The following is a 24,464-nucleotide window of genomic DNA, read 5'->3' on the forward strand; positions in this document are numbered from 1 at the left end:
TCCCCGTCAGAGTGTTGCACTGAGTTGCTCACCTCATCTCCTGTCCCCTGCATGATGTCCTGAGGGATCGAATAGATCTTGTTGTGCATCTCCACACTTCGCCGCATCCCATTTCGCACGCGCACGAGCAGCACCCGGAAGTTTGTGCCCCCGAGATCCAAGGCCAGGAACTCCCCCTTTTCTGAACCAAAAACAGACACACTTGCCATCAGCGCTCCCCTCCCCTCCATCTTTCAAGGGCACTTGAACCTAGAGGACTATTTGTGGTCTCTTTGAGTTGGGTGGGATGTGTTAGACCTGCCTTCTAGATATGTATGAGCGTTGAGATAGAGACCATCTGCAGGGCACCAGGTTGGCAGAGGCTGCTCTGGCACAAGCAAAAATTCATTTCTGACTCCAGAAAGGGCAGTGGAGAAAAGTGAAATGACAGGTTGCAGCGTTTGTGATTTGTTAGTTTAGAGAAAAGGCGAGTAAGAGATGACTCGGTAGAAGTTTATAAAATTATACAAGGCATGGAGAAAATGGAGAGAGAAAAGGTTTTCTCCTCTCATAACATTAGAACTCATGGGCTTCTAATGAAGCTGAATGTTGGAAGACTCAGGAGAGACAGAAGAAAGTATGTCTTCACACACTGCAGAGTTAAACTATGGAACTCCCTCCCACAGGAGGCTGTGATGGCAACCAACTGGGATGGCTTTAAGAGGATTAGACAACCACATGGAGGACAAAGCTATTGATGGCTACTAGCCAGGATAGCCATGTCTTCCCTCTGCAGTTGGAGGCAGCAATGCTTTTGAATATCAGTCGCTGGACACCACAGGAGAGAGCGCTCTTGTGCTTGGTTCCTGCTTGCTGGCTTCCCATAAGAAGCATCTGGCTGGTCACTCTGAGAACAGGATGCTGGACTACATGGGTCATCGACCTGATCCAGTAAGCTCTTCTTATGTTCTTAAGAACAAGAGCTTCTAAAGCAAAATTTTATTGCGCTCCATATTTGTCCCATGCAAAGTCATGTCTCTTATTCCAACAGTTTCACAGGGTCCATAGAAAAAGGATTTGCTGAGGAGGAGAGGGAAGAGGGCGGAAAATAGGTCGACAGAACAGAAAACTTTCTGACACCAGCAAATTCAGACACAAGACCTAGTAGTGATCAGTGCACCCACTTCTGCTCCCAGGTGTCTGACAGAGACTTTTCCGAACTCTTGCAAGCAGGATTCAAGCACAGTATCCCTTTCCTCTCCTGTGGCTTCCAGCAACTGGCATTCAGAAGCATGGCTGCCTCCAACTGCAGTGGCAGGGCAGAGCCACTAGTAGCCTTTGATGGCCTTAAGCTCTATGAATCCTCCAGTCCTCTTTTTAAAGGAGGAAAAACAGCATAATTTCCCACCCCATTAAGAGAGGCCAGAGTTGCCACCACCACAGCCACTGTGACACATATTGACATCCCCATGGTTAGATGCCATAAGCCAAAAAGGGTCATATATTACTATTAATTACTTTTATTATTAGATCCCACCTTTCCTCCAAGGAGACCAATGGTTCTCCTGCCCATTTTATATGCAAAATGGCCCTGTGAGATAGGCTAGAATAAGAGGATGCGACTTGCTCATGGCTCAGTGGGGATTTGAAACCTTTTCTCCCAAAGTCCTGCTCCAATACAAGTGATGCACGCAAGTGGCCAACCGAATCTGGCCAAGGACACTGTCCACTATCTTCATCCCACATTACCTGTTCCGTCTGGGGTGGAGCAGACGTAAGAGGGCAGCATCTTCACGGTGGCCTCGTCGTGCGTCTCTTGGCCCAGGCCCCGCTCCATCTCCTCCTTCATCCTCTTCTTTATCTCCAGGAGCTGCTCCCGGCTGAGTCTCAGAGGATCCAAGATCTTCTGGCGGGCTTTGTGTTGGGCTGCCAGCCGGTAAGCCACCGCAGTGACCATGGCCGCACCTTTCCCGCTCCCGTCCTCTGAGCGGATGAATCGGATGTCACAATCGGGCAGGAAGCGGCGCACCATCTTCTGAAGGCGGCGGGCAAAGCTGTGCAAGGCAAGGGGAGAGAACAGGACCGTTACAAACCCATCCATGGCACATCCAGAAATCACTGGTGGTGACAGACAGGGAATGCATCATCTGGGGGACCATGGATTCTCTCCCCTAAGGATGAACTCCCTGAGCACAGAAAGCGAAGACCACAGTTGAAGGAGCAACTTGATAAGCTGGGGTGTGTGAAGAGGATGGTGGCCAAGGTGATCAAGGGGGTGGAAGCAGAGGCAGATTTAGGGCAGTGAGACCAGTTCCCCAGCACTGGGTGCCAAGTTGAGGGGGGTGCCACAGGGTGCAACAACTATCAAGTAGCGCACATGCAGAATGAAAGGTGCGAGGTGGGGGCAGCTGAATTTTGGCTTTGCACAGGGTGCTGGTGAAATTTGGAAGACCAAAAGTCTGCCCCTGCTGCAAACCAAGCACTTTATGAGGAATGTTTGAGGGAGCATTCTGAGATAGCTTCCCCTTCTAGGATTGGCACGCAAGGGACTTGCTTTCGAAGAACCCACTTACTGAGGATGCTTCTTGTACACTGTCCCGTCCACTCCAACAGTGGAGCGCAGGCGGTCGACACGCTTGTTCTCCTTGATGCGCCGGAGCACAGCCACCAGGGCGGCGCCACAGAGGTTGGCCGAGCGCGTGGAGACAATCTCGCAGATGCGCTGGGTGGCGACACAGTCTTCATGGGAGGGTTCCAGGCCCAGCTTCGTGAGGATCTCCTGGGCTTTCAGGAGGCCTTCCTTTTCCCTGCAAATTCAGGATGGCAAGCAAAGGGGGTCTGTAAGAGGCAGCAGTTCCTGCACGGCAGAGGGGGGAATGCTCTGGGGTCGTGGGGAGTCAAAGGTCCTTTACTATTTCTGCAACAGGCTCCCTGTCCTCAGCATCCCAGGGCCACCCAGTCAGCGTGAAAGGGGAGCTTTTCAGCCACAGAGACGCCTGTCTCAGCCCTTGTGCTGATTGCAGCCGATCAGAGAAAAAGGAGGTGAGTCAGCCACTGAGGATGGGCTCCTAGGATCCCTCCGTAGAAGGCTCTTGGGGAAAACACCAAGGAGGATTTGTTCTGGCTATTCTAAAGCTACAGATTTAGGAGCACGGAAAACACAAGGCAAGGCCCATTCACTCACTTTTCAATTGCAGAGACATATCTGGTCTCAAAGTGTCCCGTCGTCAATAAGTCCGAGGTGAGTCTCCCATCAAAGAGGAGGTCTTCCTTGGCCATCTTCACCAGGATGAGCCTGACCAGTTCACCCATGTACATCCCGCTGATCATCTTCTCGAACCTGTGACACACCCCAAGGTGAGAGAGCGAGAGACTGGGTTGGGGCAGCAGCAGAAACTGAAGCTCCAACACACCAAAACTTCAAAAGGAGTTTGATGGATAGTTTGGGTTGCATCTGACTCCATTGTGGCAAGAATGTGTAGGGCGGGAGCTCAGCCCTCAAAGGTGACAGACGGGAGTTGTGAAAATGACAGCCCCTCCATACATCCTGTGCCCCTCCCCCCTGCAAGGAAAATGGAGCACTTGGGCAGGGGAAGCGCTCAACAACCACGTAACCCCCTGCAGAGCTTTCATTGCACTTCCCAGGTTCTTGTTTTGTACCAGCTAAATATCCTGCTTTAAGCCAGCAAGCATATTCCCAAAATCAAATTGGGACTAGTTTACTTGTGGGATTGCCTTACTTCAGACGCACACTCTCAACCGCTTTGATCTGCGGAATTGGCACTGTTACAGCTACCACGTAAGACTCATTCCACACCTGCAAGCAAGCCATCTTTTCATGTGGCAGCACTACACTTCGGAACTCCCTGCCTATTGATACCAGGCCGGTGCCTTCACTGTACTCTTCTCAGTGCATGTTGAAAACCTTTTTATTTAGGCAAGCCTTCCTAGAGCAAAATATACACCAGGAGCCTCAGTTTAGTCAGAATGGAGTGTACACTTCTAGGGTCAATGGGAGATACATTACTTCTGATAAATGAGCCACTATGAAAATTTGTGTCCATGCTTTTTAGACTTGTCTACCCATGTACTATCTAAAACCCAAGGACCATTTTGGTTGCCAGATGTGGATTATTTTTCAGCTCTCCTGCCCCACTGCAGTTGCCAGAAAGCACAGGAGGGGAGAGGGCTCTCGTGTTCAAATCCTGCTTGCTGGCTTCCTACAACAGGCATTTGTGAGAAGAGGGTGCTGGGCAAAGGGGGCCCATTCAGCCTGATCCAGCAGCTGAGGCACAGGACTTACAGTTGCTTTCCCGGGTTCAGGGAGCCCATGTCGATTTCCCGGTCAAACTCAGTCCTGATGTCATTCAGGGCCCCATCGTCGCCAAAAGCTCCCCACTCCATGTTGATGCACATGCGCCCCTCGTCACCCTCCACGAGGTCAATGTGGTGCATCTCCTCCATGTAGCAAGCATTGCTACCTGTGCCTAAAGAGAGGGAGGGGGAGGGGGAGAGATTAGGAGAGTCCAGGAAAGTGGAACAGCTGCAGCTAGAGCCTCCCACCCTTTTCCTACAGCTGCTGGTGCTCTCCAGATGCTGCTGAGCGACAGCCCCCCTCACCCCTGGCTGTTGCCCAGGTTGGCTGCTGGTAGCTGGACGGTGTCATGTCCACCTGCCTCTGCTTTATTTCCTGGCCTTTCTGGCCCAGAACACTCATGGGGGTCTGCGACTGCAAGCAAAGGACCAGAAGAGGCTAAATAAAAGCCGCCACTACTTTCTAAGACGTATTTTTGGCAGGTCAAAAGACAGCATGTAAGATGGAGGGATCAAACTATCTGGATTGCTGCAATGCACTCTGTGTGGGGCTTCCCTAGCACTTGATCTGGAATGCTGCAACACAATTGCTGACAGGAGTGTGGCCATGTCAGCATCGAACCCCTGTGCTCAGAGATCACCACTGGTTTCTGGTTTGCTTCTGGATCAAGCTCAACGTGTTACAATTAGTATATAAAGCCCTTAACAACTTGGGACCACTTGACCTATGAGATCACCTTACCTCACATGTGCCCCTCAACTGCTTTGATCATTGGAACTGGCAGTGTTAACAGGTGCCACAAAATGCCCCTTCTGCATTTGTAAGAACTCAATCTTTTAGTGTGACAGTAGTTACACTTTGGAACTCCCTGCCTATTGATACCAGATAGGCAACTTCACTGTACTATTTTCAGTGCATCCTAAAAACATTTTTGTTCAGACAAGCCTATTCACATGTTTAGAAAGTTTATTTGCATTTTAGCCTGTTTTTAGTCTATTGTTATTTTCGGAAAGTCTTAAATTATTGTTGTTAATTCCTTTGAGTGTTAATTTTATTGTTTTATCTTAATTGTAAACTGCTTCAAGGTTTGTTTTTTGTTTTGTTTTGTTTTACAGACAAGCAGTGTACAAATATTACAAAAATAACGTAAGAAGGAGGCTGGCCTCAGGTACGCAGGAAATTCAGGTGCTTTCCAAAGGTGGGGGAAATGTCAGCCCTCCTCTCCCCTCAGACTTCTTACCAACAATCAGCCCGATTTCACAGTTGTGATCATCGTAGCCGCAGGTCATCATTGTCCCAACGGTGTCATTCACCACAGCCACAACATCAATCTCAAAGTCCTACAGAGCAGGAAGTTGGAAAAGGCCACTGTTGATTAAAATTCTGAACAATGGTTTGTCAAGAAATGACCAAAATACTCAAATATCCTATTCCAGCTTCAAGGAGGGGGGGGGGGATGATCAACTGAAATATTTCAACTCTCAAGAACTTCTGACATGGAGGCTGGTGGCTTCCAGAACCTCAGCTGCCCCAAAATGGAAAACCTTACAGGATGTGCAACTTTTGCTTTGGTATAAAAATATGTGGAGTTTGGCATTAGCTGAAAAAAATTAACTCAAAGACTCGGAGGATCCCAAAAAATTATATGCTCTTTGGTGGGATTTTAACTTATATACCACAAATACAGCCACATAGAACCCCTTCTCCACAGTACAATGTGTGATTTGGTTATTCCTAAGTGTCTCAGGTTTTCTTCTTTCTTATTTAAATCTCTTCTGGATATACTGTGCTGCTTTTCCTTTGCATCTGCACTTAATTATAATTATTAATTATATTATTATTATTATTATCTGTTTGATTTACTTCCAGAAAGAAAATAAATACACAAAAAGAAAAGCCCACCAGTGGCTCCTCAAAATGTCTCCAGCCTGCACTTGTCACTTCATTCACATCCACCCAAACAGAAACACCCACCCACATTTCTCCCTCCAGGACGAGGCTCCAGAAACTGGGTGGGGAAAGAGCTGGTTGTCTGGATGGGTCAGTCCCAGGCCCTGCCCACCCCCCACCACAGCCCCAAATCCCCAAGGCACTTTTGCACAAGGGAGGCCGAGGCACCATGAACATCTAGCGATGCCCTGGCTCCAAAAAAGTAAAAATAAAATGTGGCATCTGGAAGACAATGGGGGCGGGGGGGGGCCCTCACACACAGGCCCTCCACCCCACCCCAGGCAAGGGGAGACTGCAACTCCACCAAGCTGACAAGCTCAGGAGGAAGCAAGAAGAGCTTTGCAGCTGGATCAGGCCAAAGGCCCACAAGCATAGCTGCCAAGTCTCCCGTTTTCCCCGGGAAACCCCCGTTTTTCCAGCTGTCCCCAGCTGAAAAAAACAGATTTTTTGTTTTTCCCTGGTTTATTCTGGTGCGGCGGCCATTTTGGAACTGGGCGGAGCATGCTCAGAAGCGACTTTTGATGCTGCTCTGCCCAGTTCCAAAATGGCTGCAGCGCAACTTCTGGTGCGGCAGCCATTTTGGAACTGGGCACAGCAGCATCAAAAGTCACTTCTGAGCATGCTCCGCCCAGTTCCAAAATGGCCGCCGCGCTACTTCCGGTATGCTACTTTTGGTCCGGTCCCTTATTTTTCAGAGAGGAACTTGGCAGGTATGCCCACAAGCAGGACTGGAGGGCAGAGGCAGTGGCCCACTTGTGCCCCCCAGAAACTGGTATTCAGTGGTAGCTGCCTAATACGAGAGGCGGCACACAGCCCTCCGGAGTAGCCGCCATGTTATGGCATAGTAGAGTTCACTGTCTGTGTCTACCTGGCATCTCCAGGTGGTGCAGGGACAAACTCTTGTGTGATTTCCTGCAGAGCCAGTCAGTCAGTGAATACCAACCTTGAGGGACCAAGGCTCAGACTCGGGAGAAGGCAGCTTCCTGTGTTCCTTGGGAAATGGCCCATCTAGCTGAGCGAGTGTCAAAACTGACCCGCAGTGGCTCTCCAGGTTGCAGGTCCAGCCCTCCCGGGAGATGCCAGAGAGAACCAAGGATTGGGCATGGCCAAAGAACTGGGCACATTGATCCTGTTCATCCAGCTACCATCTCATGCCAATCGATTCCACAGGCAGCCATGCATGCCCCCTGCCACCTCCAAGACACTGGGGGAAATGAAAGGAATTGAGCTGCCTGGCTCTAGAGCGGGCAGAGCGAGGTGGTCATAGTGCTGGACTAAGACCCTGGAGATCAGGGTTCAAATCCCCACTTAACCGTGAAGCTCACTGGGTGACCCTGGGCCAGTCACAGTTTCTCAGCCTGATCTACCTTACAAGGTTGTTGTGTGGATTAAATGAGAGGCAGGACCATGTACTCTTTGGAGGAAAATGTGGGATATAAATGTAATAATAATAATAATAACAACAACAACAACAACAACAACACAACAAAACTATCTTAAAGACAGCAACAGGCTTAGATTACCCCTCGTCTTCTTATGGCTTCCCGTAAGAGGCCCACAACGTCCCGGCCTTCCACACCACTGGATTTGAATCCCTTGGTCCACGTCACGAGGACGCTCTGTTTGAGAAAAAGAGAGGAAAGGAAATAAGGAACCGCATGCTAACCAGAGGAGACAAACAGAGGTTCAGTCTCCAAAGCAGAGAGAGCTTTCCCACATCATATTTGTAACACAGGTATCTCACAACTTAATACGCCTTTAACATGTGCCATTTCAGCTTTACACAGTTGAAGGCTGGCCGGTTGAAATAGCTCAGATTAAAAGCGAAGAGCTTAAAAGCACTTTTTGCACAGGGTTTTCCCAGTAAAGGAGGAGCTTTTAAGCTCTCTGCCTTGCCTGGGGGAAGAAAGACTCGTTTGATGCATCAGCTCCAGAAGAGAAGAATGCTCAGAAGGGAGTGGCTTGAGTGTACACGTTTCTGTGTACATGCGCCTTACCTGGAACATAATCCCCATGCAAGATGTGACTTACCTTACAACTCCCGGGACTGTAATTTGTTTCAACTTTTGAATACTGAATTTCAAACCTTCCCTGGGACCAGCCCTGGGAAGAGTGGGTAAAGATCACAATAAAAACCTGTGAGATCACCTTGCCTCACAGATGCCCACTCAGCCACTTTGACTAGCAGAGCTGAGAGTGCTCTAGGTGCCACCTAATACCCGTTCTGCATTGTAAGAACTCAAACCTTCAGTGTGGCAGCACCTGTCCTCTGGAACTCCCTGCCTCTTGACATCAAGCAGGCGCCTTCAGTGCACTCTTTATAGCACTTGCGAAAAACCTTTTTGCTTAGGCAAGCTTAATGGAGGTTTTAATCTGTTTTTAGTTTATTACCGTTTTTATCTTTTAAATGTTTCAAAGCAGGCATCCCCAAACTTCGGCCCTCCAGATGTTTTCGACTACAATTCCCATCATCCCTGACCACTGGTCCTGTTAGCTAGGGATCATGGGAGTTGTAGGCCAAAACATCTGGAGGGCCGCAGTTTGGGGATGCCTGTTTTAAAGAGTTGTTTTTACTGATAGCTGTATTGTTTTATTTTCTTTGTATATTGCTTTGAGGGTTGGTTGGGTTTTTTTTTACAATCAAGTGGATGTACTAAATTTTATGAAATAAATAAAATAATCATCATAACATTTCCATTTGTGCTGCCGCTAATAGGAAGCCACCCCAGTTTCTATCACGAAAAACAGCCATTTTTCCTGTATGCCAAAGTCCTGAGCTCCAAAAAGGGCCTGACATACCCTCCTCATGGATTATCTACTCTTAATATCACGAATGTTGAAAGTATTCCATGTACATCATCTTAGTAAGTTCTTACAATGGCCCTTACAATGGCAGATCAGAATTATTACCCACATATGTTGCAAATCAGGTGCCAAGAAATTAGCTTCTCCAAAGCCTCCTAAGTGAATTCATGGAGGAGGCAAAGTTTAAAGCAGGAAATCCTCCAGAATTCCTGGAGCCTTTCCCATCTCTCCACAAATCCCAGGAGTACTTGAGTCGCAAGCTTACCTCATCCAGTTTGGTCTGGGAGCAAGGGAAGGAGAAAGTGAAGCCCAGAGGGAGTTTCTGGTCCTTGATTTCCAGTTGGTCCATGAAGTTAGCTAAACATTCAGCAATGTGGTCAAAGAGCTGAGGGGCAGAGAATGAGATACACACTTAGGAAGGCTGGCTATGGTCAGGCAACGGTGGCATCAGGACCCACCTTATTTATTTCTATACTATACACACAGTATATACATCCATTGAAAGCAGAACTTTGCAGTTGGAGTCTAACGATGAAACATTCATTCTAAACTGCAGAATTCTGGAACCTTTTTTGGAGCAGAAAATTTGCAGGCACTGTTTTTGTTTTTGCGTCTTGCTGCTTGGAAATCGTTTGTCAAAGGATTCAAAAATGACTCTGGATCCTATCAGCTTCCCCAAAAACATTTCATCACAAGGAAACGGTGTGATTTAAGAACTCCCTCGGTTTCTAAACAGCTCCCCTAAGAGTTGAGAATTTGCACAAATGACCAAGAAGCCATCACAAATCGTGTGAAATTAAGAGAAGGCAAGCAAAGTGTCTGGGCAGCTGACGGGAGCAGGTGAAAATTTTGTACCCTCAAATGACAAGTTTATTTCCAAGCTCAAATCAAGATGCTGCTTTTGCCATTTAAAGTCAAATTGTCCTGGGCCCAGGAGCGTTTGCTGAAGTCCTTTCTCTGCATTCATCACTTCTTCCCCCACCGCTGGAAGTGTGACAGTCCCTGATTTAGCTTCCTTTTTCAACAGACAAGAGCAATGGTACTAAAAGGTTCCCAAGGTGGCCAAGAGGAGACCCCTCAACTCACCTGCACTCCACTGCCCCGCATAAGATCCTCAGGAATAGCATAGATCTGGTTCTCCATCTCTACTTTCTTGCTGCCATTATCAGCCACCTTGACTCTCAGGACCCGGAAGTTTGTGCCACCAAGGTCCAAGGCCAAGAAGTTACCTTCCTCTGCAGGGGAAAAAAGGGGAAAAGGAAAGATGAGGATTGTTTCACTCAATGATTCCTAAGCTGTGCCTCCACACTCAGAGGCTGCAGAGCTTCTGAATACCAGTTGCTGTAAACCAAAGGCGAGGAGACGGCTCTTGTGCTTGAATCCTGCTTTTAGGTTTCTCATAGGCATCTGCTTGGCCACTGTGAGAACAGGATGGACTAGGTGTGCCACTGGTTTGATCCAGCAGGGTCATTTTGGGTTCTCAAGAGCCTCTCTCAGAGAGAGAGTCGCATATTCTCCTGACCCCTATTTACAAAAACTTCCCAGTTTGGTTTCCTGAGGGGAATTCTCCCTTGCCGCTTTACAAGCCTAGATAAGCACCTGACACTCCTTGCAGAAGGAGGACATTCCTTGGCCCTCGTCTGTCTTAAAACGGCCCTTCCTCATGTTTGGGACTGCTCCCCTGCCAACTCAAGGCCCAACTCAACCGAAACGATTTTCTGTCTCCAACATGAAGTCATTAAGTGGGACGAGGGCAGAGAGACCAGCAAAGGGGACTAGAAAGGAACAAGATTATTTGGAAGTCCTTTCCATTTCTTTAGGACTGGCTGGGCCCCTCTCTTTAGAAAGCAGCTGCAGGGAAATGTGTCAGCTGACAAGTCTGAGTTATATGTAGAAAAAGCACTTGGTGCATGCTCAAAGAGACTCTCCCTTTTAATCATCACCTCCCACTACATTGCAGGGGGTTGGACTAGATGACCCTTCGGGTCCTTTCTGACTCATCAGTTCAACAATTCTTTGATCTTTCAAAGCTGAGCTTTGGTGATCCACACAGGTTGTGGAGCTCAGACCTGGCTCACTGAACCCTTTTCTGGGCAGTGGTCATCAGCCTGTTCCACTGTTCCACACCCCACCCCAGTTATAAAAGTTTCCCAGCTTGGTTTCCTGAGGGAAAATTCTCCCTTCTTGCTTTGCAAGCCTGGATAACCATCTGGAGGAGCAGCGCATTCCTTGGCCCTCGTCCACCTCCAATGACCCTTCCCCACTTCGGGGCCTGTCTCTCTGCCAACTCAAGAGGAGATTCCAGTGTTGCAACAGTTCATGTGGGCAGCCTGCTCCTCCAGCTGGACAGGGAGCTGCCTCTCCTCAGGGTTTTCATCCAGGCAATTCTTAGGAACCAGCTGGCCCCAAACCCAGGCTCCCCAGGCCTTGCTTTTGAGGGGGGAGGGTGGCAGCAGCAACAACAACATGTGGAGGGGTCAAATGCAGGGGGGTTTCTGACCAGCCACCAGCCCCTTTCCGAGAACACAAGAGCCCAGTGCCAAGTCAAGACCCTGTTGCCAAGTCTGCAAACCGAGACTATCCCAGCCTGCTCTTCAGCCCCAAGCCTTGTAATTCTCCTGCTTTCCTTAGGGTGCTCAGCTCACCTTCTCACACTTCCAAAATGCCTCTGCCCCACATTCATTCTAACTCCAGCAGACCTAAAGGAAAACTAATTTGTAGCCCTTCATCAATGGTATTCAACGCCTTATAAACTGAACTTAATATCTAAGTTAGGGTGGGATAAATGTTGGAGATGTGAACTGAATAAAGCAGATTACATACACATCTCTTGGAATTGTTCTCAAATAGAAATATTATGGAAATCTGCTCAGGGCAATATCTCCAGCACCTTAGGAGCCCATATACCCTTGGCACCAGAAATATTTCTGCTTGGTTATCTAAAATATGTTATTTTGGGAAGTGGTCATGAAACAGTGTTTAACCTTATAAATCCTGCCATGATTATACAGTGGTACCTCGAGTTACAAATGCCTCCGCTAACCTGGAAGAGTTACCTCGAGTTGAGAATTTTGCGCCAGGATGAGAACGGAAATCATGTGCTGGCGGCGCAGCAGCAGCAAGAGACCCCATTAGTGAAAGTACGCCTCTCGTTAAGAGGAGTTTCAGGTTACGAATGGACCTCCGGAACGAATTAAGTTCGTAACTAGAGCATAGCTGTCAACTTTTCCCTTTTCTCGCAAGGAATCCTATTTGGAATAAGGGAATTACCCTTTAAAAAAGGGGAAAAGTTGACAGCTATGAACTAGAGGTACCACTGTAATAGCTAAAAATGGGGGTGTGGCAGGAGGGAGAAAGATTGTACTCTGCTGCTCCAGAGAAGCGGACACGGAGCAATGGATTCAAACTACAAGAAAGAAGATTCCACCTAAACATTAGGAAGAACTTCCTGACAGTAAGAGCTGTTCGGCAGTGGAATTTGCTACCAAGGAGTGTGGTGGAGTCTCCTTCTTTGGAGGTCTTTAAGCAGAGGCTTGACAGGCATATGTCAGGAATGCTTTGATGGTGTTTCCTGCTTGGCAGGGGGTTGGACTGGATGGCCCTTGTGGTCTCTTCCAACTATGATTCTATGATTCCTACTATATCTGGTCCACAGTAACAATGATTAAGCTAACTTACTACAAAAGAATACATAAAAGCCAGACAAGCCAGAAATTGGTTTGTCCTCAGTCCCTTCCAACTCAACAATTCTATGATTCTAACAAGTTCAGTGATAATGCCCGGCCTCATGCCATGTTCAACCTGCTTTAACAGTATTCATTTCTGCTCTCTGTCCTTGTGAGACGGGCAAATGTCCCTAACGGTCTCTTTACTGGACCTAAGCACACGTGCAAACCTTTGAGTTATTGAGTGAAAAATCTCTCCCACCCCAGCCATGAAAACAAGGAGTGAGCTGCTGCGCTTCTTGCATTGCAGGGGGTTCGATTACATGACCCTTGGGGGGTCCCTTCTGACTCTACAATCCTATGACTTGGGAAGCACAGCAACATTGCCGGGGCTGATGGGAATGGAAGCCCAAAGCATAGGGAAGACACCAGGTTGAGGAAACAGCAAAAAGCCAAGAAAGGGTGTTTACAGGAAACGCCCCACTAAAGAGCTGGCAGAGGAGCTGGAGGCTTTCAGTCCATGACTTCCTGAACTTCAGGGGGTCAGTTTGGCTGCTAACCATCAAATGACCCAGACTTCCCTTACTGAAGCCAGTTTTGGTGCTGACTGAAAGGCTTTCTGTTCCCTTTTGCCTGAGAGTAATTCAGACGTAACCATCTCAGGGGTGCAGTCCACAAAGGCCGTGGATGGGAAGCTGGGGACTTTTCTGCAGGGCTGAAGGGGACACAGAGTAGGGGGGCATCTGCTCAGACTTCGCAGGCTCACTGCCCTCTCGCCTCTAGGTAAGGAGGGTCTACACATTTTCCCATCGTTTCAAAAACTTGCAAAACCTGTCAGACCAGAGGTAACAGTGAGCAAATCCAGTGTGTCTGTGTGCATGTGCATAATATATGTGTGCATGTGTACACACACACACACACACACACACACACACACACACAACACACACACAAAACACACACATAGGCAGAAGACACAGTGTAGTGGTTAGAGTGCTAGGCTAAGACTTGGGAGACACCACGGTTTGGGAATTCCACCACTCACCAGCTGAGCCTGGGCCAGACCCCCTTCTCGTACCCTAACCTACCTCACAGGATTGTTGTGAGGGCAAAATGGGGAGGGGGAAACCATGTCTGCTACCTTGAACTTGAGGAAAGGTGGGGTATAAAACAAACACATAAATAAAAACCTCCTAAATTATTTTCATCTCCCTAGAAACTATTTTCTTTCTTGAACGTGAAACTATTAAGTAGACGAGAGCCAAGAGACCAGCAACGGGGACCAGAAAGGAGCTATTTGGAAGCTCACCCCACCCTTTGTGGACAGCAGGCTCCAGAGGCTGAAGGTCAGGCCTGCCTCTTTAGAAAGTGGCCAGTGGCTGCAGAGAAGTACAGTATGTCTGTTAACAGTCTCAATTACATAGAGGAAAAAACACTTGGCACATGCTCAGAGACACTCTCCTGTTTAATTGTCACCTCCCATTGCCTTGCAGAGGGTTGGACTAGATGACCCTGTGGGTCCTTTTCAAGTCCATGGTTCCATGACAGAATCATAGAATCACAGAGTTAGAAGAGACCACAAGGGCCATCCAGTCCAACCCCCTGCCAAGCAGGAAACACCATCAAAGCATTCCTGACAGATCAAGACGGGTCCCAGAACTCAGAAATTTAACCCTTTCCTGGGCGGTGGCCCTTTACCTGTTCCATCTGGGGTGGACCTCACAAACGTTGGCAGCATTTTCACGGAGGCTGTAGGGTTGGTATCCACCCCAAGGCCCTTCTCCATGTCTTTCTGGAACCGATTTGAGATCTCCTGCAGGGTTTCATCTGAAAGCCGCATGTGGTAGAGGTATTTGTCAATCTGGGGGAGGAGAGGGGAAAGTGAAGTCAAATTGACATTTGAAAGAGACATCGCAACAGTGCTAATCCGCGAGTCTTTGGTGATCTCAGTCCACCACAGACCTCTCGGAGGTGCCATGAGAGAGCCATGTGGCAAGGTCGGACCCTTTCTCCCGAATCCAAGGAAACCTTGTTGCAACAGGTCTGCTGTTATACATGGACCTGTGTTTCCTATGAGCTTGTCCTTTTCTGTGCTACACTATAAAGGTGGAACATTTCAGAGACTGACGAAACCTAGAGCCGCCCACCAGCTCTGCAAGAACCCGCTGCTTGGTTGGAATCCAGTTGGGAGCCTCTGGGTCTGCCAGGGGCCGTCTTGCCTCGGAAGAAAAGGGCGCGATGCGTTTTATTACCCACGTCAAAAGATTGTGAAAGCTGGAAAGCTGATCATGGGATCTAAATGCCTCTAGGAAAGGGGCCAATGTTTTACACAGGATAGGGCTGGCAATGGGTGCCAGGCATGATGGATACATTCTGCCTCCCCTATTGGAGGCAGCAGGTCTTTGAAGACCAGCTGCTGACAAGCGCAGCAGGGGCAGATGCCGCTGTGGGGCTTGGCTCTGACTTTGGGGCTTCCCAGAATCAGCAAGTGGTTGCGCACTGCAAAGGCTGGGTGCTGCACTAGACAGACTTGGGTTTTTTAAGTGAGCTCTCAGAATAAAACCATGCCTATCTACACCACCTGATTAGGGGCGAGTGTTGATCCATTTGTCTCTACAATTAGCAAAAGTATCAAGCCTGCTGAGTACTGAGAATTCTTCCTGTTCTAACAACAAAACATTGAAAAACGAACTGTTCTTCTTACAAAAGGTATTGGGCAATGTGGACAATCGGCCAAATCTTGTCTGGCCCATCAGCTTGGCAGAGGCTGAGTGGGGAACAGAAGCGGGTAAAGGAACAGAAGTATGAGAGGAAGGGCTGTAGCTCAGTGGCAGAGCACTACACCAGAAAGCCACTACAAGTTAGCAGGGCCATATAGCACTGGGGCTGATGGGAGTTGTAGTTCAAAGTATCTGGAGGGCGCCAGGTTGCAAAAGGCAGGTGCAGAGTGCCCTCGGTTGCATCCAGCTAGGCTCTATTCAGTATAGATCCATGGAAATCAATGACCGTACCACTGCATGTGGTTCACAGAGGAACTGATCCAGCTTGCTTGTCTGATTTCATATCAGGGCTAGTTATTAAACAGACGTGTAAATATTTACTTAATATTGCACCGTGCATTCTGCCTCACAGATCCGGGTTTCCACAAAAGAGAACCATCGGAGATCACGAGTCAGGGCAGAAGATGAGGGCAAGACCATGGAAGTTGGAGGGCTATGAGGCAGAGTCCAGAAAACAGGACTCATAGGGGAGGCAGGTCAAGGAATGCAAGATCTTGCCCAAACCTCGGCTTCTGCATTCCTCCCTCATGACACGAGGTAGCAATGTTTAGTTTTACAGTTAGTTATCCAGATCTCAAATTCCATATGCCACAACCCCACAGACACACAATATATGTCAATGAAAGGGGAAACTCTGTCCTTGCTGCGGCTTAGTCTGGGCAACTTCCAATGAGGAAATTATGGAACGCAGAAAACCCCCGGAGCCTGCCAGGCTAAGCAAACACAAGGCAAGGCTTAGAAAAAGCTGCCCAGCCCAGGAGGAAAAGGGAGACATGAATGGTCAATTGACACCCAGGGAGCAGAAAGTCGCCTTCTCCCAAGGAAGGAATTCCAACAGGTGCAGCCTGTGCAATTGCTGTCTCTTAGAGAGCCTTCTCAGCCACAAGTGTGTGTCATAGCACACAAGTGGAAGGAATGAGAGGAGTGCTAGAAACGCAGGTATATAATCTACGTAATTGCCAAATAGCACCTTAAACTAGGTTGCCACAAAGGAATGTCAAGGCACCATTCCCCCCCCCCCAGTGAGATTCATTATTGTTATTATTATTCATTTAGTTTCTATACTGCTTTATGTTTTAAAGAAAGAATCTCAAAGTGGTTTACAACACACTGAAACACCAACGAAGCAATCCAGAATAAAACAAATTCAAGCTTCAAAGAAAATATTTCAGATTCTTCTCTCAGTGACATTTTGCTTTCCCCATATTTATTAGCCTATATTATTATATAGCTGCCCCATAGCAGAGGTGCTCCAGGAAGCCAGTGTAGTGTAGTGGTTAGAGTGCTAGACTAGGACCTGGGAGATCAGGGTTCAAATCCCCAATCAGCCATGCAGCTCACTGGGTGACCCTGGGCCAGTCGCAGCCCCTTAACCTACCTCACCAGGTTGATGTAGGGATTAACTGAGGAGGGGAGTAAACTATGTACTCCTTGGAGGAAAAGGAGGGCTATAAATGCAATAAATAAACTCTTCTGCTTAACTACCTAAGCAAGCTGGAGGGGCTAGCCAGATGCTACTGTTGTGAGAGGGAGAAAAACTTTCCTCTACTTTCTCCATGCAATACAATGCAAAAAATTCCAAATGCCTCCTTGATGACGCAAACAACCAAGGGGCAGGGCAAGACGTGCTTGCAGAACAAGCCACATTTCTCTACACATATAGGAGCAAAAATGACACATAACAGGAACTTTGGGCGTGGCTTTCACAATCCTCTGCCGGTTTGAGTATGAAGGGGCTGTACACTTGTTGGAAGACAGGCTGCTTCTTGTAAATCTTGCCTCCTCCCACTTCACATATCTTTCAAGGCAAGCAGCCTGTCCCATGCTAGGAGTTATAGAGAATTTCCACAGTGCCAGCTCAAGGAGGAAGAAGTGTGTCATCTTCTTCTTGTAAATCTGGCCTTCTGCTGTTCTGTACAAAATCAAGGAAACATTGCCAAAATTAAAAACACAGGAATCACATGTGGTGCGTGTGGCTCTGCTCTTAAACTGCAAAGTTGAACAATAGTGTTCTTGTTAACTCTGCACTGCTGCCTCTCAGACGCATCCCAGGTTTGTGGCGCAACCTTCCTTATGTAAGAATACACATTTGGAAAAGTCGCAGAAATGCTCATGGGAAAAGTATGGAGAAAGACGGCAAAACAAGCCATGCGTCACTCGCCCGGTCCTTCGGATGCGGCCACCAACCCACTGTCCCACAGAAGTCAGTGGGCAGCAATTAGGGAAACCACGTGAAGAAACACTTTGCACACCCTGAGAACAACTGGATCTCAGAGCCATGTGTCCCAACACAAGTTCCCCTGATGGCTGAAAGTTGATTGCAGCCAGGGCCGGCTCTAGGTAGAGTCCTGGTGGCGTGGAGCGCCAGGGCGCTGCACGGCAAAGCCACGTGGAAGCCATGCTGCGCCGTGCGAGGGCGGGGGCACCAGAGTGATCGCCGCCCCTCAGCGCCAGGGCGCCCGACCTGCTCGAGACTGCCCTGACTGCAGCCCAATCAACATTTGCTACTGTGGGGCTGGCACAGTTGTAGTCACAGCTAAAACCCCATCTGAGAACTGCTGTTTTCTTGCATCAGCTTGTTGGTCTTGAGCACTGCTTAGAGAGCCACGCAGCTCTTTGGCTTCAGGTTAAGTTGAGCACTCCAGAGCCTCATTAAAAAATAATAATAATAATAATCCTCTGCCCCTCTCTGAAAGATAAATTATCTCTGAAAAGATAAACAGCCAATATATTCTGGGATATTAACGTTCCACACTATCCTTAAAATGCTAAAGAGGAGGAGCTCTGACAGCTAAGGTACTATTCTGGTGGATGCCCCACCACGGTCCACACGCTAAGCATAGGTGAGCAAACTAAGATTTAGATCAGGGGTCCCCAAACTAAGGCCCGGGGGCCAGGTGCTGGGTTATTTGTGGGGCATAGGAATTCGTTCATTTTTTTTCTTTCCAAAATATAGTCTGGCCCCCCACAAGTTCTGAGGGACAGTGGACCGGCTCCCTGCTGAAAAAGTTTGCTGACCCCTGATTTAGATCAATCCCGAGAAGCACAGAAAGCCTTGAAGGGGGTGTCATGGGCCTTTAGATCACTTCCTACTCCAGCAAGGGCTGAAGAAACTGGGCCTGCTTGTGGCCTCATGAATGAAGCATGGCAGTTACCCAAAACCCTTTCACACAGCAGAACATGAGTCACTTTCCTGCTTGTCCAGTTCCTCCCTCCCCTGGTTCATCTCCACCCTCAGTTAGCACCACAGCCTGTGTCTGAACTCTTAGCTGGGTCAGAGAGTTAGCAACCAATTACCAAGCAGAATCCTGGGCCCTCCTGCTGCAGCCTCACGACATTCAGACACACCTTTTGCAGGGAGAGCAGCCACTGCCAATAATGCAAGGGGAAGGGCTGTAGCTCAGCAGCAGAGCATCTACAGTACTTTGCATGCAGGTCCCAAGCTCAAGCCCCATCATCTCCAGGTCAGCCCAGGAGAGAACCCTGCATGAATAGGGCATGTTGAATTTTTCAAATTCCAAACATGAGGGGTGCTAAAAAGTTGTAACTTGACTTGGAAATAATATATTTTGGTTCAATAATATATTTTGGTTCAATAATATATTTTGGTTCAATTAATATAATTTAGTTTTGCTTGGTAAGTACAATGTGTATAAAATTGCATAGAAATCATTAAAAATGATTGCCAATTACATGCAGTTGTTGTTGTCGTCGTTTAGCATTACCTAATATTTCCAGAAGGTACAATTAAAAAATTTTGGTTTTCCAAAAATAGTTAATGTGCTTCTTCATCAAACATAGATAGACTTACCAAGTTAAATAGCAGATTTGAATTTAAGATCTACCCTAACAAACTAATCAACCTGCTATAGACCCACAAACATCATACTGTATTAGTCAACATCTTTGTAGGTTTTGATTGGGTTCTGCCAGGAAGGGTTTAGATTTTGAAAGACTTGGATTCAGATCCTGTCTCAACTTGCTGGCTTGCTTGATTCCCTAAACCAAAATCACTACTCCATGTCATTAGCTTTAGAGAGAACAGGCAAAGATTGAGGCACAGCAAGGATCTATTATAGTCCAACTCTACGCATGTTTACTCAGAAGTAAATATCACTTGAGTTCAATTGGGCTTGCTCCAAAGCTAAGTCTGCATATGATTGCTGCCTCACAGCACAACCCTATGTACATTTATCCTCAAATCCTCACTAAGTTCAGTGGTTTACGCACTAGTAAGTGTGCTTCTAATTATGGAAACTATTCTGTGGATGGATGACTTCACTCACAGGCCCTTTCCACAGACTCTGCTCAATGATGCTAAACTTCTTGGCAATGAAACTCAACTTTGAGAGTGATCTAGGTATGCCAGTGTATGTGCCCTCTTTGGGAATATCCCAGCAATGTAAACACAAATGGATGCCCTGAATTGCTAGAAACTGTAAGCCAAAAGCTCTCCCGCTGACTTTCCTTTGCATCTCCTCCACCTCAAATTGCATCAGTCTACGGTGCAACTTCTGCAAGAGCATAAATGTCCATGAGTCACATTCATAAGTAAGGGCTGGGGAAGTTCCTTTTCCTAAACACTGGCAAGTATTAATTAAGAAAAGAGGGACAACATTACAAAATCCCTTGATTACAGAAAAACTGAGTTTATAGCTCAACAACAAAAGCCAGTGACTTATATAACATGGTTGCAGTGTTTCAACAGGCACATCCCAAGGGCAGTTCATGAGGAACTGGGATTCTGAACTGGAAAGATCCTGGGGAAAGCTGGAAAATAGAATCATAGAATTGTAGAATTGGAAGATGCCACAAGGGTCATCTAGTCCAACCCCCTGCAACATTTACACCCAATGTGGTGCTCAAACTCATGACCCTGGGATTAAGAGTCTCATGTTCTACCAACTAAGATGAGATTTGTGTTTACAGCTTTGGAACCCTCTGGAGATTTTTACCTGCCCACCTCTTTCTTTGGAAGGAACACATTGCTGGTTTCCACCAACCACAATAAAACTGCAATTGGTCAGTCAGGTCCCTCTAGAATAGCCTTACCCATTTCTGGTACTTCCAAGATGCTTCTAGGTCAAGTCTGAATAACACAATGGATTAAGGTAAAGGGTAAAGTAAAGGACCCCTGGACGGTTAAGTCCAGTCAAAGGCGACTATGGGGTTGCGGCGCTCATCTCACTTTCAGGCCGAGGGAGCCGACATTTGTCCACAGACAGCTTTCCAGGTCATGTGGCCAGCAGGACTAAACCGCTTCTGGAGCAACAGAACACCATGACAGAAACCAGAGCGCACAGAAACACTGTTTACCTACCATATTTATCTACTTGCACTTTGACGTGCTTTCGAACTGCTAGGTTGGCAGGAGCTGGGACCAAGCAACGGGAGCTCACCCTGTTGCAGAGATTTGAACCACCTACCTTCTGATCAGCAAGCCCAAGAGGCTCAGTGGTTTAAAGCACAGTGCCACCCGCATCCCTAACCCAATGGATTAGAATTGGAAGAATCTGGGACTTTTCGTCCCACATTACATAAGAGCAGTTACTCACTTGATGCCATCAAGTGCTCTCCAACCTTTTCTAATGTGCCAACAAGGATGCAGGGGCTACCTCAAAAGGATGCCCTTTGGGGGTTTCTATGTCTCTGACTGCACTAAGGGCTCTACAAATTGCATGCAATACTTTTCCAAAGTTTCTTCCACACCATGTGCCGCATGGAAGGTAGGCCACACCACTGAGGTTCAAGCTGTTTGGTTTGCCAGGGTGTGTCCTGAACAAAAAGAAAGGGGGTGCTTTCCCCCAACCCCCCCAATTCTTTTCTGCCTCCTTATTTTCTGGGTCCCAAACTACACGTATCCAAATGAGATCTGATTGCTGCAGGCATAGTCCATTTTAAGTGGAAGAATCACTTCCAAAAGTGACCCACTTTGGACAGAAAATAGTTAAAAGCTCAGACCCTTCTCTCCTCAACAAGGAGGGACAAACTATTCTTTCTCAGGGAGCAGCCATTAATAAGATCAAAGGAATGGCCAGGCTGTGGCATACAGGCTGTTCCCGGGTTGCAACTAAGTAAACCATCAAAAAGAAGAATGTCAATTATGCTACATTCCCTCAGTTACATCTTCATCTGCATAGAACATCCTTCACCAACTGGTGACCTCCAAATGCTCTTGGACTACAATTCCCATCAACCTCACCCACATGTAGGGCCTACTTGCAGGTTTGGATGGGCAGGTGAGGATGGAGTGAGTCAATGAGCACTCAGCCAAGGAAGAAGGCATCCTCTCTTGATAAGGTTCAAGGGTTCCCCATCCTCATGCTCAGAATACAATTCCCACCAGTCAACCTGGTTGTATGATGTTGATGTGTCCCCTGGTGCTGATGCAAGTTGCAGTCTGAAACATCTGGAGGTCAGCAGGTGGGCAAAGGACACTCTAATCAGACGGAGCCAACTCTGATGCTATCTGTGATCTTTGTCATAACTGCAGCGACTTTCATAGCAATAGAAAGAGATCACATGAGCTCTCCATTTGTTATTTCTCAACCCAAGGTCAGGAAGGAGATACAAATTATGCAGTGTTGGCGTATTTGCAGTCACATTCCTCCAGGGACAGATATTAAAACCAGGGTAACATTTTAGAGGCTTGCACAGGAAAAGGGAGGAGAGAAAGAATTAAAGCAAATAATGAAAGGAAGCAGAGGCACTTAGCCATAGTTGGAAACAATTTGAGATTCTTTCTCCAGACCCCTTTAAGCCTGGTGTCAAATAACCTCTAAGCCCTTCTGCACATGTGATGATGCTTCCCCTCCCATCACGGCAGGGCATTCCCACACCTCACACCCCAAACCTGGAGAAGAGGGAAGAAAATATCAAAACAGCTTTTCAGACGTTCCTTGCACAGAGGGCAAACCTTCTCTGCCCTGCCCCCTGCTTTGCAAAAAGGATCTTTTCCTCCTCAGAAACCCTGATAATTCTCACTAAGATTTACAGCCCTATTCACAAGCCAGCCCTGGGCCACAAGGAAAAAAGGGGCAGCTCTTTTTTCCTCGGCAACTCAGGAGTCATAGGAAGGAGGAATGCTGGAACGGTCCAACAGCTGGAATGAAGGGAATGGAGCAGAGAAGAGTTGGAAAGGTTTCCCTGAGATCAAAAGCACAGCAGAGGCAGCCCTTTCCCTGTGTGACTTTGAGAGGCTGTGTCCGTCTGTCTGAGGGACCATCTAGATCAGGGTGGTCAATGCAGCAGAGTCCCTTTTTTGGCAGTCCTCAGCAGCATCTTATGCCCCTCCTAGACCTCAGGCCACTTTCCCAAAGCCTAGTTAGTGCTTTCCCAGCTTTGGGAAGGCAGCATGCAGGCATCAAATTTTGGCCTTGCTTCCCCACCACCACCACAACAAGGCAGAGTGCAGCTCTGGGTTTTGTATCCAAGTACAGTACCGTACTCTTGCGTCCTACTTGGTATGAAAAGTTGGACTACCCTGATCTAGATAGTAAGGTAAAGGTAAAGGGACCCCTGACCATTAGGTCCAGTCGTGACAGACTCTGGGGTTGCGCGCTCATCTCGCATTATTGGCCGAGGGAGCTGGCGTATAGCTTCCAGGTCATGTGGCCAGCATGACAAAGCCGCTTCTGGCAAACCAGAGCAGCACACGGAAACGCCGTTTACCTTCCCGCTGTAGCGGTTCCTATTTATCTACTTGCATTTTGACGTGCTTTCGAACTGCTAGGTTGGCAGGAGCTGGGACCAAGCAACAGGAGCTCACTCCGTCACAGGGATTCGAACCGCCGACCTTCTGATCAGCAAGCCCTAGGCTCAGTGGTTTAACCACAGCGCCACCTGGGTCCCCGATCTAGATAGTAAGCCACCCAAAAGCAGAAGTGTCCCACTTGCATCAGTTCCTGTTGGGAGGCAACAGCTGCTTTGCTTCAGCTCTGTTTGCACACGAGCCAGCAAGACTTGCCAACAGGCAGGACAAAGTGGCTTCTGCGGGGAAACTGTGGAGTCGTGGGGGGGGGGGCAGGCAGATCTGAGCCAGGATGCACAACCCCCGGGGGACATCCTGCTGCGTACAAGTCCCCCCACTCACTGTGATGGGGAAGAGCTGAGGAAAATGTCTCCCTGCAAAATAGCAATCAGATCACTGGTCCATCTAGCCCAGAACTGTTGACACTGATTGGCAGTGACTATTCAGGGCTTCAGACTGGGAGATGCCAGAGATTGTACCTTGCACCTTCTGCATGCACAGCGGACGCTCTACAGCCTGTCCCTGACGCTGCTTGGTCAAAGTGGCCATTTGGATGTTCTGCCTTGAGGATCAGAGGGTTTGGGCTGGTCCTGCTGGCTGCAGGTCACCCACGTCCAACCGCTGCTGCTGTGGGCACTCACGTAGTGTTGGCACATTGCAGCCACCAGCATGCTTTAATGAAAGAGGTTGCCTTCTGTGGCCATCTGCTGCTCAGAAAGGCATTTGTGTCAGAAAGGCATTTGCGAGATTTGATAGCCAAGAGGTCACGATCCAGCTGACATGAAACCTTAAAGGCACCTAAAAACCCCAAATGGATGCATGTTGCATCATTACGGGGCAGCTACACTCCACTCTGCACATGCCCCTTGCCAAGATTAAGCCTGGGCTTTGGAAACGAAAAGCCAGCAGTGGCAATTCTGTGCAGGTTTACTCAAGAAATACCACACAGGCTATGCAGAATACCATAGGCTATGCAGAAGCATGCCCATACCTATAAATCTTCACGTGGCATGTTATTATTTTAAGGAACTGCAAACTCAAGTCATCTGCATTTAAATACAATTAATCTTGCTCCTGAGGCTCCAACCACACACACCAGTCTCTCCCACAGAGTTGCTAGGCTAAAAAAAGAAGTTTTCCCAATGCCTAAAGTTCTCAAAACTAAGCAAGCTTCTAAAAAGGTAGGTTTTAAAAAGTTACAGCCTCGAGGCTGAGGTCCA

General features: G+C 47.9%; 1 protein-coding gene across 3 annotated transcripts in view; it reads right to left on the bottom strand.

Moving 5' to 3' along the window:
• LOC118087010 (hexokinase-2) overlaps positions 1 to 24,464 on the bottom strand; it is a 58,641-nt gene that overhangs the window by 12,269 nt on the left and 21,908 nt on the right. For 2 of the 3 annotated variants that reach the window (XM_035119182.2, XM_035119181.2), the window contains exons 2-12: positions 14,413 to 14,575; positions 10,136 to 10,284; positions 9,315 to 9,434; positions 8,276 to 8,347; positions 7,768 to 7,863; positions 5,535 to 5,634; positions 4,283 to 4,466; positions 3,164 to 3,319; positions 2,553 to 2,786; positions 1,729 to 2,033; positions 33 to 181 (exon numbers count right to left, since the gene is read on the bottom strand). In XM_035119182.2, coding sequence (XP_034975073.1) covers positions 33 to 181; positions 1,729 to 2,033; positions 2,553 to 2,786; positions 3,164 to 3,319; positions 4,283 to 4,466; positions 5,535 to 5,634; positions 7,768 to 7,863; positions 8,276 to 8,347; positions 9,315 to 9,434; positions 10,136 to 10,284; positions 14,413 to 14,575 — 1,728 coding nt within the window. The remainder of the gene's footprint in view (positions 1 to 32; positions 182 to 1,728; positions 2,034 to 2,552; positions 2,787 to 3,163; positions 3,320 to 4,282; positions 4,467 to 5,534; positions 5,635 to 7,767; positions 7,864 to 8,275; positions 8,348 to 9,314; positions 9,435 to 10,135; positions 10,285 to 14,412; positions 14,576 to 24,464) is intronic. The other variant, XM_035119183.2, reaches the window with a different exon arrangement.

This window comes from Zootoca vivipara, chromosome 6 (assembly GCF_963506605.1).
Source record: "Zootoca vivipara chromosome 6, rZooViv1.1, whole genome shotgun sequence".
NCBI classification, from domain to species: Eukaryota; Metazoa; Chordata; class Lepidosauria; order Squamata; family Lacertidae; genus Zootoca; species Zootoca vivipara.